The sequence below is a fragment of the Scyliorhinus canicula genome, chromosome 8 (assembly GCF_902713615.1).
Source record: "Scyliorhinus canicula chromosome 8, sScyCan1.1, whole genome shotgun sequence".
Classification (NCBI taxonomy): Eukaryota; Metazoa; Chordata; class Chondrichthyes; order Carcharhiniformes; family Scyliorhinidae; genus Scyliorhinus; species Scyliorhinus canicula.
In genome coordinates, this window is record NC_052153.1 from 93517939 (window position 1) to 93534510 (window position 16572).

Consider the following 16572-nt stretch of genomic DNA (forward strand, 5'->3'; position numbering starts at 1 on the left):
AGGGAGGTTAGGCTGGAAAATACCATGTCGGATACAGCTGGAGTGCACGGAACTATAGGAAAGATGTGATTACACTAGAGAGAGTATAAAGGAGATTTATGAGGATGTTACCTGAACTGGAGAATTTTAGTTAATGAGGACATATTGAATCGATTGGTGTTTTTTTCAGGAACAGAGGAAGCGGAGGGAGATCCAATTGAGTCTATAACATTATTAGTGGTCTAGTGGATAGGAAGGCCTTATTCCCCTTGATTCAGGTGTCAATAACAGGGACTGTACGTTCAAGGTAACAAGTTTAGATGTGATTCAAGGTTAAATTTCTTCACCAAGAGAGTGGTCCCTGAAAGGGTGGCAGAAACTGCCATTGCATTGCAAAAATATTTGAATATGTACTTCAAGTGCAGTAACTATAAGGCTATGGAAAGTGAAATTAGCCTGGATGGCTACTCGTCAGCCAGCATGAACATGGGCTGAATGGATTTTCTTCCATGCTGTAAATTTTTATGATTCTATGATTGTACACAGAAAAACTGACCTTGGAGAAACAATTCTGCTAATATTAGAGTCCTCTGGAAGTAGGAGTAATGGTTAAGTTAGCATGCAGAGGATCAAAAAAAACCATGAATCAAGCAACTTTAGAAGCAAATAGTTAAAATAAGCTATTAACTCGGAGTAGACAGTAGAGATTAAAAGACTGGCCAAGCAACACAAGAGAATCATTAAGATCATATTTCATCTGGGAAAGGTGATGTCACCACTATGGTCTTTTGGATTCCAAAAGGCATGTCTGCATAAATTAGGTTGATATTACAAAGGTTACATAATCTGTACTGGATGCATACACAAACAATTCAACTGCCAATAGTCTATCTCAGAACACATTTTCTTTTCTCGTGTGCCAGTCACAGTTCAGGCAGTGATTAAATCAGCATTTTCCTCAATTCAAAGTGCATGACAACCCAGGTCAAAGAAAGCATTCAAACAATCCATCAGACAGTCCTATACTGCCAAATCCTATGATGACCCTGGTCCTTTATGAGGAAAATCTTTCACAAGATATTTCAAATAAGCTTTAAATAATCGTTTTTTTTAAATGGTGAATTAGACATGATAGAATGCCTTTTGAAGGCATCATCTTTCAATAAATTGAGAGATTACCTATTTAGGGAATTTGGCCTCATTTACCTGTTAGATTGGCCAGATGCCTAGTTGGACAATTAAACTAAACAGGTCCTGCTTGGTAAACACACAATACCCTGAAGCTAAAATCATCATTAGGGCACACACCAGCTTCCTTGTAATGTTCTTCAACAGCAAAAAAGAATTGTGAAACCATGCCTCTTTTGGACTTGTTCTTCAGAAATTTATTTTTTGGTGGAGTAACCTCTCAATTAAATCAAATATATCCAAGCGCTTAGCCAATTCCAATCAGCGAAAGGCTCATAAGGTAAATATAATAACCAAAAATATTTTAAACATGACAAAAACTGCCTTGTGAAAATGGTAAAGATGTAGGTGCCTAAATTTTATCCAATTAAGTTAATTCAGTTGAACGTGTCAGTTTTCATTAAGCTTACAGAGAAACCATTTAACAGAAGCCCTCTTGAAATGAGTTCGAGCTTACTTTGCTTCCAGTGCCAGCGCTATAATCCCAGCAGCCATTGGTGCTGAAGCAGAGGTCCCTGTGTGACTGTCAGTACATCGCTGCCTGAGGTCAGTTGTGATCTGAAACAAAGTCCAAATCAAGTTATTTAAAGAAACAAGGCCCCAGTATATTTTTCACTCCAAAAAAATATAAGCACTCTAATTTAAATAATAATAATTCTGATATAGTTGTGGCCTCCACAAATTTGGATTTTTTGGCATAGCCAAATAAAAAAATAAGCATTATTACAGGTGGCAAAGCATTGTACCATAAAGTGGTACTGTATGGATTTCAATACACCTCACCCTCCCTCTTAATTTTACTGCAACAATAAGAAATAAGTAACTGCAGTGTGCAAATTTGACAGAAACAGAAGCAACTTGTCTCTTGATATTAAAATAGAGAATTGCTTGTGTGCAAAGGAAGAAAATAAAACAAATATGTAGAATTTTTAAAAATATCAGAAACGTTCAATTTCAGAAACAAAAACAATGTAGGGCATTGATAACTCATTGGTTAATGCTTTGAGATTTGGCCTGATATCATGATCTAAACCCTGCAGGTACTCTTTCAGAACCCTTTGTTTCACAATTTGCTACAAATTGTTAGGAAAACAAAGGTGGTTTTAAGGGATTTATATTTAATTAATAAATATTAGAAATAAAGTGTAGTTTTAACTGGGTTTAATTTAGTGTTTCTGTGTAAGGAAGGGTAGCTTAAGTTAGATTACTGCTGGACTGAGTGTGTATATGTGTGGGGATTTTGCTTTCAATTCAAAATGTGCTGCTATTGTGCTTAGAGAAGTTACGGCGTGAAGAATAAACAAATGCTGGATGTGAGAGTTTGTTGCTTAGCAAATGGGGGCCCTTTTAAAGTAGGAAGGCTTTTGAGTTTAGTTTCTTTCAGCTGAATTAATTTGCAGTTGGAGATAAGATGCTGGGGAGTGAACATCTCCCAACTCCGCCAAAGGAAATCTGGACAGGACAAGAGAGCTGCTTAGAGGCAGACTTCACAAAGAACCAGATAAGTCCAGACAACTAGGGAATTGTGACAGAAAGAACGTCTTAGGAAGATTAACGTCAAGGGAACAGAGACCACGAAGTTGAACAACGTACTGTTCAGGATAATTCAAGGGAAAAGCAGGTGAAGCATTGGGAGTTGAAGAGACCAGATTGGTGGTCGTCAGTCTTTCAAGATACTACATTTGATGGGGAGGGTGAAGGTAAAACAGAACACACAGAAGAAACATCACGACTAGAGAAAACCTGATGGAATATTTGAGGTGGACGATTTGGTGTATGGAGAGAATTTTAGCTGGCCCAAATGGGATCCCTGGAACGGTCATGGCCAGAATAGGTCCAGTGTCATACGAGATGGATGTCTAAGGAAAAAAAGTGAAGAAACCCCTGGACCATTTGAGAAGGAAAGAAGCACACACCAGGGGGGCAGGCCATCCTTAGTATGTTGCTATGGATGAAAGTAATGCTGGAGCAAGCTACCCCAAGGTAGAGCCCAGTAATGTTCTGGGGGAACTGGGGAAATTATCTGCACAGAAGCACCTTTCGAAGTCAAAAGTCAACTCATTGAGGTTCAAATCGAAGTTACTTCACTGCGGTAGCAGCTGCTATGGAATTATGATGCTCCCAAGGATTAGGAAGTCCTCGGACCAACTTACTCTATAAGGGACTGAGATGTGATCCCTTTGTTGTATAATATTGTATAAGTTCCATTGTTGTTGTAATGTGTTAATCAGGGACTTGGGGGAGGAATGTCATAGCATGCCCCTTTAAGGGGTGAGTACCCATACCAGGCCGCAATATGCGGATACTGGGGCTGAGCATGGATTTTACTGTCCGTTAGGAGTCAAGAAAGATAGTAGCCTTTACCGCCCCCTCTGTAAATTGTTATTTGCCTTAAACCGTTTATTCGTTAATATACACGGTGGTCACCAGTTTTCAAGATACTACAAACCTAATTGGGCTTTATCCTGTTGGGAATAGCCATTGGCTAGTACTTACATGACCCAAACTATCTGCCAATTGGCATCCAAGCCTGGGTATTATTTATTTACAGTTCTGAGTGCAATGGGTGCTACATTATTTGAGGTATTGTGAATGGAACTGAACATTATGGAATTATCAGCAAATCGTCCTATTTTGGACTCCTATGAAAATGATTACAAGTTACATAGTGCATAATGGTTGCGATGAGGCAACTACCCAGATTAATTTTTGCACCAACAGCCTTGGGCAACAAAGACAAGCTTCCATAACAGCTACAACCATTTTACTTTACTTTCAGCAGATCTCCAGCTACTGAGTATTTTTCCATTGATCCCTGAGCTATTATGTCAAGACTTCTAGGTACAGTACCATTCTGAATCAAATGCTGTCACTGTGTTAGCCAGTGACTCTCAGCTCTCCTCTGGCATTAATTTCCTGCATCCATGTCTTCATCAAGGCCGTAGTGAGATCAGAAGGGTAGTTCTAGTGAGGAAGTGATTGGTGAGTTGATGTCATTTGAGGATAATAGTACTACAGACTCCTTTTACCAATTTACTTTGAATTGGGTGGAGACCACGAGGACAGACTTAATCTGAAATCATTCCTAACTTTAATTTTTTTAAATTAAAATTTAGAGTACCCAATTATTTTTTTCCAATTAAGGTGTAATTGAGCGTGGCCAGTTCACCTATCCTGCACATCTTTGGGTTGTGGGGGCGAAACCCACACAAACACAGGGAGAACGTGCACACTCCACACGGACAATGACCCAGAGCCGGGATCGAACGTGGGATTGGATTGGATTTGTTTATTGTCACGTGTACCGAGGTATTATGAAAAGCATTTTCTGAAAGCAGCTCAACAGATCATTCAGTACATGGGAAGAAAAGGGAATTAAACAAAATTCAAGAAAATACATAATAGGGCAACACAAGATATACAATTTAACTACATAAGCATTGGGATCGGATGAAGCATACAGTTAATGAGGTCAGTCAATAAGAGGGTCATTTAGGAGTCTGGTGACAGTGGGGAAGAAGCTGTTTTTGAGTCTGTTCGTGTGTGTTCTAGTCTGTTTGTGCATGTTCTCGGTGCCATGAGGCAGCAATGCTAACCACTGCGCCGCCGTGCTGCCCAACTTTAGTTATTTTTACAGAAAACAGAAAAACAATTTTCCACATTGCTGACACTAACACAAAGTTACATTGAATAATTTGGGAGAGAGGGGAAATTTGGAAGAGAGGGGCAGCTAGTTCTGGTGTGGCAGGACTTAGAATCATAGAATTTACAGTGCAGGAGGGCATTCGGTCCATGGAGTGTGCACCGGCCCTTGGAGAGCACCCCACCCAAGCCACACCTCCACTCTATCCCCGTAACCCAACCTAACCTTGTTGGACACTAAGGGCGATTTAGCATGGCCAATCCACCTAACCTGCACATCTTTGGACTGTGGGAGGAAACCGGAGCACCCGGAGGGAACCCACGCAGACACGGGGAGAATGTGCAGACTCCACACAGCCAGTGACACAAGCCGAGAATCGAACCTAGGATCCTGGAGCTGTGAAGCTACAGTGCTAACCACTGTGCTAACGTGCTGCCTTCAGGCACTATGGCATGGATTTCATCAGGACCCATAGTCTTTTCTGATCACCGCCCAATCTGCCACTCCTGAAACCTGCCTGTTATTTGGAAAGATTACTGCCTATTTCTGCTCTTCAATCTGTTAAGGAGAGCTAGATACTAACAGTAGTGTTGAGCCCCTCCAGTTGTCACAGTTTGAGGTTCCCATTTGGCATCCAGCCATCTGGGACTTCCTCCGCAGTTGAAATCTTGTTGACCAGGTCCATGAGTTCTCTTGTAACCATATACTGCCCATGTTTTAATAGCTCCGTTGATATATCAATCCCAGGTGCCGTGTTGTTCTTCAGGCTCTTGATGACTCTTTGGACCTCTGGGTTGGATTCTCCAATTTTCAGGCTATGTCCCCACTCCGGCCTGGAAACAGTGGTGTTTTACGACTGAAAGTTCGGTGTAAAATGGCCACCAATCCTCAGTTTGGCTGGGGGCTGGCACCCGGAGAATTGCCGGTTATGTGGCCGCACATGTGCATGGCGGCAGCTTGCCGTGCAACATGAAGCTGGCTGCTCACGGACCTGGCCTGCAAAATATGCCCCCCCTTTGGCCGTCTTACGCATCCCGGATCACCCTCCAACAGTTCCCACTGCCTGCGGATTGGCCCTCCCCCGCAGCCGAGTTGTCGACAGATGATAGCACACTTGACCGACGCCGTCGGCAACTTGGCCGGTCGGGGTTGAGTATCGGAGGGGTTGAGTGAGGCCGTCGATACAGCGCGCGATGTACTTGCTGAGTACACCGCTTTGGAGGGGGCGGAGCATCGTGAAAGCGGCACCGCCCGATTTGGTCAGAAACGGGTATTCGCCATCCAATCGGCAAACACGATTTCGCCGTCAGCGACCGCAGAATCCCGACCCTGATCTGGGACTTTCTCCCAGACTGATGTTCAGTTCTCGTTGAAGTCTATTGTGGAGCTGGGGCTGAGTATTGTGGAGCTGGGGCTGAGGATTTCATGAAGGAGTTCCACCCACCTCACTTATCAATAACATCCTACCAGCCTTGCTGTCGATTGGCACAATTGTGTTGCTTCTTGTCCAGTTAACTCCCATAAGTTTCTGAATAGCGTATTGAGAGTCATTCAGATCTTCTGTTTCTTGTACCTCCACATTTTTAACTCCAGCCATCCGCATTTGCCTTTCGTGGACCTCTTTTTCATGGCTTTAGCCAATCTTCTGTACCTTTCATCATCTTCTCTTCTTTATTTAATATTTCTTTTGATCCTTCTTGCTTTTTTCCAGCTTTCTTTCAATCAACTTCCACGTTGAATCAGTGCTTTTTTCCAGCTGTCTTTCAATCAACTTCCACGTTGAATCATACTTTTCTGGTTCTTCTCCTCCACTCTTTTCCTCCCTGATTTTAAGATTTCCTACTTTCCCTCAAATGTTGCCGACCTTCTTAAGTACTTTGAATCTGCTGGAGAGTTTTAGCAGAAAACTGTCTGACACGTACTTGTCCTTCAGTGTCTCTGTTATGAATGGCCATTATGGGTTCATGGTTGTTGCTTTCTTCAGCTTCTGGTCGATCTGGTCTATAACAAGTAGGTGGTCGGATCTTACATCAGCACTTCATCAAGTTAGAATAGCTTGTAGGAACGTCCTTCATCTGTTGCCGATGCATATATAGTCAATCTTGTTCAGGGAGACTTCCGGTGACGTGAATGTGCTGAGTGAACGCACATTAGGTGGCTCTCCTCCAGACCAGAACCAAATAGGCACATTTAGGCGGCTTTTGCCCCAAATTTCGAAAGCAACTTAACCTCAACTAAAAATAGGACTAGAATTCCAATGAATGAAAGTCGAGGGGTCGAAGGGACAGCAGAAGTGTCAGTAAGGCCACGAGCAGCACGTGGAGGAGCCGGCGGACCCACTAGGTGAGGGGGTCCTGGCCACCCAAGAGGGAGGGAGGTCGGACGACCCAATCATCAGCCCCCTCACCACCACCTTGAGATGGATGAAAGATATTCCCTATGAAGGAACTAATCACCATGAAAGATGCAATAAAGGTTGAAATCCAGGTAGCTGTCAAGGTGCCAGTGACAGAGGTGATGGTCACCATACAAAAAAAACTATCGACGTACTGGGAAAGAAGGTGGAAGCACAGGAAAAAACAATCCATGAATTAGAGAAAGCCTCGATGGACCAGAGTGACAGGATCGTCGCCCTGGAGACAGAACTTAAAAGGTTGGTAGCGGCCGAAGGGAACTTAAAGGGAAAGTCGAGGATCAAGAAAACAGGTCCTGAAGCTGGAATATTCGGATTGTGGGCCAGCTAGAAGGTATTGAGGGCAGGGACCCGATGGGCTATGTCACCCAAATGCTGGGCAACCTAGTCGGGAGAGACAGTTTCCCCAACTCCCCTGGAGATCGACAGAGCCCACAGATCGCTCAGGCCGAAACCCAAGGCGGGGGGAACAACCGAGGGCGCTCATTGCGAAGCTACACCAATACCAAGATCATGACAGGATCCTGAGGTGGACGAGACAGACCAAGGAGAGTGCCTGGGAAGGACACAGAATCCGGGTATGTCAGCACATTCAGGAGGACTTGGCAAAATGCAGGACTGAATTTAATCAGGCAAAATCGACTCTGTACAAGAACGGGGTAAAATTTGGATGTTGTTCCCAGCCAGCCTCTGGGTCACATACCAGAACAAGGAGCATTACTTTAACACCCCGGAGAGGTGAACACATTTGTGCGGTCAAACAGCCTGGAGAAGGGGCAGGAGAGGCAGTGATGAAGGCGGAACAGAGGAGAAAAAAGAAAGAGATTTCTTAGATACGTGATATGTTTGAGCGGGTCTGTGCTGCCTTGCTCTGGTCAAAAAGACTGGGTCACAGGGAAAGGCGAGGCCAGGGGCATGCAGGCGAGGGTGAGGTACAGGCAGAGGGAGGAGGGCATAAGATAGAGATAAGATCAGCCCGGGAGGGGGGGCCACCATATTAGCAGGGATAACTACCACAGGAATAAAGATAGCAAGGGAGGCCGTGGCGCGCCTGGCTGGGGGTGGTGGGGGGATGGGGGGGGGGGGGGGGGGGGGGGGGACAAAAGGAACACAAAGGGAAGAAAGGGTTGGTTTTTGGATTGGCTTCGGCAGGCAAGATGCCAGGCAAGAACAAGATGTCACTTTGGCGTCACTTTGGAGGGTCCCTAAACAAAGGAAAACTCCGGAGTGGAGAGGTGCACCCACGCGGCCAATTTGGGTGCTCCCTGGAGAAAGGGAAATGCCAGAGCGCAGGGATGCGACCTCATGGTGAGAATAGTGACCGCGGCCATTTTGGACGGCCCCCTAACAATTGGAAAGCCCGGAGTGCAGGGTCACATCAAACAGGTCAGTATGGTTGATACCGCAGGAAGGGGGGACAAAAAAATCCCCACCAGGATTATCACCTGCAACGTCAGCGGACTTAATGGTCCAGTGAAAAGGTCCAGAGTCTTCGGCCATTTGAGAAGTTTGAAAGCCGACATAGTTTTCCTGAAAGAGACACACCCGAGGGAGAAGGACCGGCTGCCGTTACGGGCTGGCTGGGACAAACATATCACTCGTGTTACGGGACGAGGGTCAGTGGCAGGCTGTACTGATTAGTGAGAGGACAACGTTTACAGCGACAGGCGGTTAAGGATGCAGGGAGGGTCATGGTTAGCGGTGTCCTGGACGGGGCACCAGTATTTCTAGTAAACGTGTATGCGCCCAACTGGGATGACACGGATTTCATTAAAAAGACCATAGCGGAAATCCCCGACATCGACACACACCGACTGATCATGGTGGGGGGGCACTTAAACTGTGTACAGGACTCATTGATGGACCGATCGAGCTTCAGAACGGGGAAAAAGAGAGGCATGGCTGGGGAACTGGAAGCATTCATGGAGCAGATGGTGGCGGTGTTCCCATGGTGGCTCCTACATAGTGGTGAGAAGGAATTCTCTTTCTTTGCGCCGGTGCACAAAGCATACGTACGTATTGACATCTTTGCACTGAAATCGGTGTTTCGAGAGAAAGGGCGGAATACTCCGCGATAGTCTTCTCCCCTGCACTCCAGGGTTTCTCCACATTACAAGGATGTGAGGCTGTAGACGGGCCATGCCCAACCCCCCCCCCCCCAGGTGGAGGCTGGACACAGACCTTTTGGCCAGTAAATTCTTCTGCCAGATAACATCACAGGCCATAGGCGAGTACATCACTAACAACCAAAACAGGGAAGCCTGATCTTCCATGTTCTGGGAGGGACTGAAGGTGGTGATTAGGGGAGAGACTATGGCCTACAAGGCAGGCAAGGACAGGGAAGAGGGGGTGGCCACGCAGCAACTGATCAACTTCATCCTGGAGGTCGACAGAAAGTACTCTGAGGCCCCGACTGCAGAGCTTCAAGTGGAGAGGAAAAAGCTGTAAATGGGCTTTAACCTGCTATCCACCAGGAAGCCAGTGCACCACACTGCCAGACATGGGGGAACTTCTACGAACAGAGAGAGAAGGCTAGTCGCCTACTGGCTCACCAGCTGAAAAAGCAGGCAGCCACGAGGGAGATAGCGCAGGTGAAGGACAGCAGAGGCAGACTGGTAGCTGAACCAAAAAAGGTCAACCAAGCATTTGAGACCTTCTACCGAGGACTGTACACCTCTAAGCCGCAGCCCCCACCCCCCGCCGAATGGGATGCTGAGTGAACCAGTTCCTCGATGGACTGGACATGCCAGTTGTGGGGGCGATTGGAGAGGTGAGCTGGTAGCAACAAAAGGACTGGGAGAAACCATGACGAACATCAGTTCCATGCAGGCTGGGAAGGGATCGGGACCCAATGGGTTCCCGGCGGACATTTGCACCAACCCTGGTCCCACACCTATGGGACATGTTCGCAGATTTGCTCCACTCTAACTCAATATTGTTGATACCCACTGTCTGTGCGGAGTCTGGACGTTCTCCCCATGTCTGCACGGGTTTCCTCCGGGTGGGGGTTTATTCTTTAGAGAGTTATACGTCTGTACGGGAGTAATTAACCCCAACCCCCTCCATTTGTGGTGCTTTTCATTTTGGAGGGGATGATTTGCGATTTTGGGTGTTTTTTCTTTACGGGTATAGCGGGGCTGTTTGCACAGGCTAAGGAAGGATGGGTGGGGAGGGATACAGGCGGACCTTTGGGTGGGAGCTGCCAGATAATGCTGATGAACAGATGTGAGGTGGGGGAGGAGGCTGTGAGTGGTGGGCAGGTTTTGAGGGGGGGTGGGATCGCGACGTGGCAGAGTTGGAGATGGAGCATGGTCATAGGCGGAGAGGGGGGTCCATCCTGGAAAGGCCCGGTTTAGGGTGGTATTAGAGGTGGTGGAGCTGGAGGGGCAGGATGGTGGCTGTTAGGGAAGAATGGAGGCCGAAGCCTCCATTAAGGATTGTAACATGGAACTTTTGTGGGTTAAACTTGCTGATTAAAAGGTCTCGGGTTTTTGCACACCTGTGGAGTTTGAAGGCAGAGGTGATCTTTCTACAAGAGACGCATCTCCGGGTGAAGGATCAGGTTAGCTTGGGGAAGGGATGGGTGGGACACATATTTCACTCAGGGGGTTTGACACGAAGTTGCAGGGGATGGCCATTTTGTTGAACAAAAGGATGGGGTTTAAGGGGGGCAAGGGACTGCAGGGAGTAGATATGTGATAGTGTGGGGTGTGCTGGAGGGAACACCAGTGGTGCAAATCAATGTATATGTGCCGAATTGGGACGATGTGGTGTTTGTAAAGGGTTTACTGGGAACAATCCCGGACTCAGATACCCACCAATTGATTATGGGTGGAGATTTTAATTGCATGATGGAACCGAGGGTGGACAGGTTGAGTCCCAAGTCAACGGGAAAGGAGAGGATGGCAAGGAGTTGGGATGGCTTATGGGAATGGATAACCCATAGAGGTTTAAGAACCCGGGCGTTCGTAGTGAGGTTGGCAGCGCATCTATTGGGGATGTTTAGCGAGGCGTTGGAGAAGGGGGAGCTACCAGAGTTACTGACACAGGCCTCAATTACGCTAATCCTGAAGAAGGGGAAGGATCTTTGGAATGTGGATTGCATAGGCCTATTTGGTTGTTGAACACAGACGTGAAAGTGCTGGCTACTTTAGTGGTGGGAAGGATGGAGGGATGTGGGTCAAGAGTGGTCACTGAAGATCAAAAAGATTTTGTAAAGAGCAGGCAGCTCTCTAGTAACATCAGGAGGCTGTTAAACATGGTTATGACCCCATCAGTGGGGCAGGTGCCGGAGGTTATTGCCTCTATGGATGCAGAGAAGATTTTTGATCGGGTGGATTGGAGGTATTTATTGGAGATTCTGGGTAGGTTTGAGTTTGGCCCGAAGTTTGTGGCGTGGGTGCGCCTGTTGTATGTAGCCCCGGTGGCAAGTGTACATAAAAATGAGATGTGTTCATGGAGTTGTGGAGTGCTCACAGGAACGATACAGGGGTGTCTTCTGTTGCCGTTGTTGCATGATGACAATTGAGCCCTTGGCGATGGCCGTTCGGGGGTCAATGGGGTGGCAGGGGACCTCCAGCTCCTAACTTTATCAGCATTATAATATGAATAAGGCAGTAGTAATATTATCTCCAGCAGAACAGACAACTTTGTTGTTGCTGGCTATTCCCCCAGTCCTAGAAGTAAAGAAATCACATCGGGAAGGTCCTTGGTCCAATTTCTGATATGTTGCAGAGTTTGTTGTTCTGAGCTGTCGCAGCTGTATTGATACTATGATTTACTAATCACAACTGGATCATGGAGCTTATTTTCCTAATGCGGGAAATTCATTGACAGGATATGGGTGTCGCTGGCATTTGTTGTCCATCCCTAATTGCCCTTGAACAGAATGGCCTGATAAGCCATTTAAGAGTCAACCACATTGCTGTGGATCTAGAGTCACATGCAGGCTAGACCAGGTAACGATGACTGATTTCCTTCCCTAAAGGACATTCATGAACCAGATGGGTTTGCTATGAATACAAGGCTCAAACATGAACCTTTGATGAGGTACAAAAGAATTGTATCCAGTAAGGAGTTAATACCTTCACAGGAGATGGTATAGGAATAACGCTGAGGAGGAGCATAATAAAAGACAGTAGCAGTAATGCTGCTTCTTGAAGGCAGGACATGCATCACACAAGTTTTGCAGAAGGATTTAATTTGCAAGATGGGAAAAATTATATAAACCAAGGAATTATACAACAAATCCCTCGCAAAAGACCTTAAACTGCACACGCATTTGATTATAAATTATTCAAATAATTCCGAGGTCAGGATAGCTTGCACTGTTCTTAGTAAGCCTATCTGGCATGACAGTAAAGAAAGAAACTTGCTCTATGAACGCTACACAGACTAGATTTCACAAAGAAAAATTTCTAAACACGTGCATGCTGTTGGCCTTCAAATTGTAATACGCAAGGATGCCAATCCAAGTGGACTTTACCAATGTATCATCTCCAGGACTGAGCCTGCTTTCCACTGAGATGTGTTCTAATAACCACTGAAGAAACATGCCAATACAGCCAGCATATGCAGACCAACTTTCATTAGTAACAACCTACTGGGATGATCAAATGTTCGCATTCAGCATACGTGGATTTGAGTAGGGTGATCATTGCTCGGCACAACATCGAGGGCCGAAGGGCCTGTTCTGTGCTGTACTGTTCTATGTTCTAAGTGAGACTGGAAGGCAACAATGGTCAAGCAAGTCTGTATCAAAGCAATAAATTAGTGCTGCCATGAAAATATGGGAGAAAAATCAACAAAAGGAAAAACAATCTTGCCAAGAAAGTGTTCATAACAACTCAACAAATATACTTGAGGGTTAGTTCTGGCCTCATGTATTTGCATCCCGATGCACGATGAAACTTGGTCGTTTTGATCTGGAATAATTGTTTAGAAATTGGATAAGCACCTTAACAGATAACATTTGCACGGTTAGAGAAAAAGGGAGGGAAGGGGAACTATCTTACTTGATCTAGCCAAGCACTGTCACAAAGGACCAAATGAACTCTGTGCTGTGACCATTCTATAATGTCACACATTTCCAAAACGAACTCATTGTGCAAACCACTTCTGAGTCAAGGATGAAGTGATAAAGTACCACACAAATTTAATATATTTTTAAAAGTTTCATGTTTTAAAAGTTTTCTACCAATATTTAAAGTATGAATGTGCCTTCGATGTTCAAAACTGATGGGGCTGTCAAGGTGAAACAGTGAAAAGCGGTTCCACCAATTGATGGGTTAACTAAAACACATACATTTTAAGATGATCACAGAAAGAACAAAGGCAGTGATCAACAATGACTTGTATCTATAATGCTTTTGATGTAATAAGATGTCGGTCCCAATGCGCTTGACCGGGTAATGTGAAGCAAATGTTTGACACTGTGCCACATACGGAAATGTTAGGGCAGATGACCAAAAATATGGTCAAAGAGGTAAGTTTTACAGAGTGTCTTAAAGAACGAAACAGAGGTAGAGAAATGGAGAGGTTTGGGGGGGGGGGGGGGGGGGGGGGGGGGGAAATGAAGCTAGGTTGGCTTATGATCTGTCAAATATGCTGCTCTGAAGCCTGTGTCAACTTGAAAATGAAGGCCAGCCTTCAGAATGGACTGTGCATCCCTCCGACCAAAGCACTTTGCTGGTCAACTGCTCCATAGCTAAAATGTACCCCATATTCTAAGTCCATCCTGCTCTGAATGAATTATAACTCCCAAAACACTATTTGTGACAGATCATTATGGTTAAAGACAGGGATCTTCAAATCCACACTTTCAAATGAATACAATTTGGGGAAATGCAAATGGGAATGGGACGAGGGAAGGAAAGGAAACTTACTATTTTTCTATCGTAAGACTCCCCACTGCTATATGTAGTAGCAAGGGTTGATGAACATTCCTCCAAATACCAGGGCTTCTTCCCACTCTCAGCTGTACTGCTGATGGAGATTGTGTAGATGCTGTTGGTATAACCATCACAGGAACAGTGATCTCGGCTACGGCCACCATTACCAGATGCCCATACGTAGATGGAACCCAAACCCCCACGGCCCTGTTAAGATAAAAATATTGCAGCAAGTTAGATTATTAATCACGTTTCTTAGGAATTAAAGCAAAAATGCTTTGTTGATTAAGAAACATTCAAACTTGACAAGAGAAACCAACAATTCAACTGGTCAAGATTTGGAGTGCTGGTGAATCAAAATCAACAGTTCTTCTGATATTGGCAAAACAAAGAGGACTACATATTTTCCTTATGCAGCAATTCTACAATTAGCTCATGCACCTTTAAAAAAAAAAATCCTCACAAATATCTGGTCTGCCACTTTCCACATTTAAAATAATCAAGCTAAAATTAAGGTTGGTGGAATTGCGGATAGCGATTAGGACTGTCAGAGGATACAGCAGGATTTAGATCGTTTGGAGACTTGGGCGGTGAGATGGCAGATGGAGTTTAATCTGGACAAATGTGAGGTAATGCATTTTGGAAGGTCTAATACAGGTAGGGAATATACAGTGAATGGTAGAACCCTCAAGCGTATTGACAGTCAGAGAGATCTAGGTGTACAGGTCCACAGGTCACTGAAAGGGGCAACACAGGTGGAGAAGGTAGTCAAGAAGGCATACGGCATGCTTGCCTTCATTGGCCGGGGCATTGAGTATAAAAATTGCAGCTGTATAGAACCTTAGTTCGGCCACACTTGGAGTATAGTGTTCAATTCTGGTCGCCACACAACCAGAAGAATGTGGAGGCTTTAGAGAGGATGCAGAAGAGATTGACCAGGATGTTGTCTGGTATGGAGGGCATTAGCTATGAGGAGAGGTTCATTAAACTTGGTTTGTTCTCACAGGAACGGAGGAGGTTGGGGGGGGGGGGGGGGGGGCGACCTGATAGGTCTACAAAATTATGAGGGGCATAGACAGAGTGGATAGTCAGACGCTTCTCCCCAGGGTAGAGGGGTCAATTACTAGGGGGCATAGGTTTAAGGTGCGAGGGGCAAGGTAGAGGAGATGTAAGAGGTAAGTATTTTTACACAGAGGGTAGTGGGTGCCTGGAACTCGCTGCCGGAGGTGGTTGTGGAAGCAGGAACGATAGTAACGTTTAAGGGGCAGCTTGACAAATACATGAATGGGATGGGAATAGAGGGATACGGACCCCAAAAGTGTAGAAGATTTTAGTTTAGATGGGCAGCATGGTCGGTGCAGGCTTGGAGGCCGAAGGGCCTGTTCCTGTGCTGTACTTTTCTTTGTTCTTTATTCTTAAAGCAATGGTAGAATAACAAATTATTGCAGTTTCAGATAAAGTATACCTTAGACAAATAAAAATAGTTCCTATTAGAACATAGAACATAGAACGATACAGCGCAGTACAGGCCCTTCGACCCTCGATGTTGCACCGACATGGAAAAAAAATCTAAAGGCCATCTAACCTACACTATGCCCTTATCATCCATATGCTTATCCAATAAATTTTTAAATGCCCTCAATGTTGGCGAGTTCACTACTGTTGCAGGTAGGGCATTCCACGGCCTCACCACTCTTTGCGTAAAAAACCCACCTCTGACCTCTGTCCTATATCTATTACCCCTCAATTTAAGGCTATGTCCCCTCGTGCTAGCCACCTCCATCCGCGGGAGAAGGCTCTCGCTGTCCACCCTATCTAACCCTCTGATCATTTTGTATGCCTCTATTAAGTCACCTCTTAACCTTCTTCTCTCTAACGAAAACAACCTCAAGTCCATCAGCCTTTCCTCATAAGATTTTCCCTCCATACCAGGCAACATCCTGGTAAATCTCCTCTGCACCCGTTCCAAAGCTTCCACGTCCTTCCTATAATGAGGCGACCAGAACTGTACGCAATACTCCAAATGCGGCCGTACTAGAGTTTTGTACAACTGCAACATGACCTCATGGCTCCGGAACTCAATCCCTCTACCAATAAAGGCCAACACACCATAGGCCTTCTTCACAACCCTATCAACCTGGGTGGCAACTTTCAGGGATCTATGTACATGGACACCGAGATCCCTCTGCTCATCCACACTGCCAAGAATTTTACCATTAGCCAAATATTCCACATTTCTGTTATTCTTTCCAAAGTGAATCACCTCACACTTCTCCACATTAAACTCCATTTGCCACCTCTCAGCCCAGCTCTGCAGCTTATCTATGTCCCTCTGTAACCTGCAACATCCTTCCGCACTGTCTACAACTCCACCGACTTTAGTGTCATCTGCAAATTTACTCACCCATCCTTCTGCGCCCTCCTCTAGGTCATTTATAAAAATGACAAACAGCAACGGC

The 16572-nt window shown here is 45.4% G+C and overlaps 1 protein-coding gene across 1 annotated transcript in view; it reads right to left on the reverse strand.

Annotated features, from left to right (window-relative positions):
- LOC119970392 (proprotein convertase subtilisin/kexin type 5-like) overlaps positions 1-16572 on the reverse strand; it is a 520270-nt gene that overhangs the window by 303511 nt on the left and 200187 nt on the right. The window contains 2 exon segments of the mRNA XM_038804933.1: positions 1625-1725; positions 14108-14320. Coding sequence (XP_038660861.1) covers positions 1625-1725; positions 14108-14320 — 314 coding nt within the window.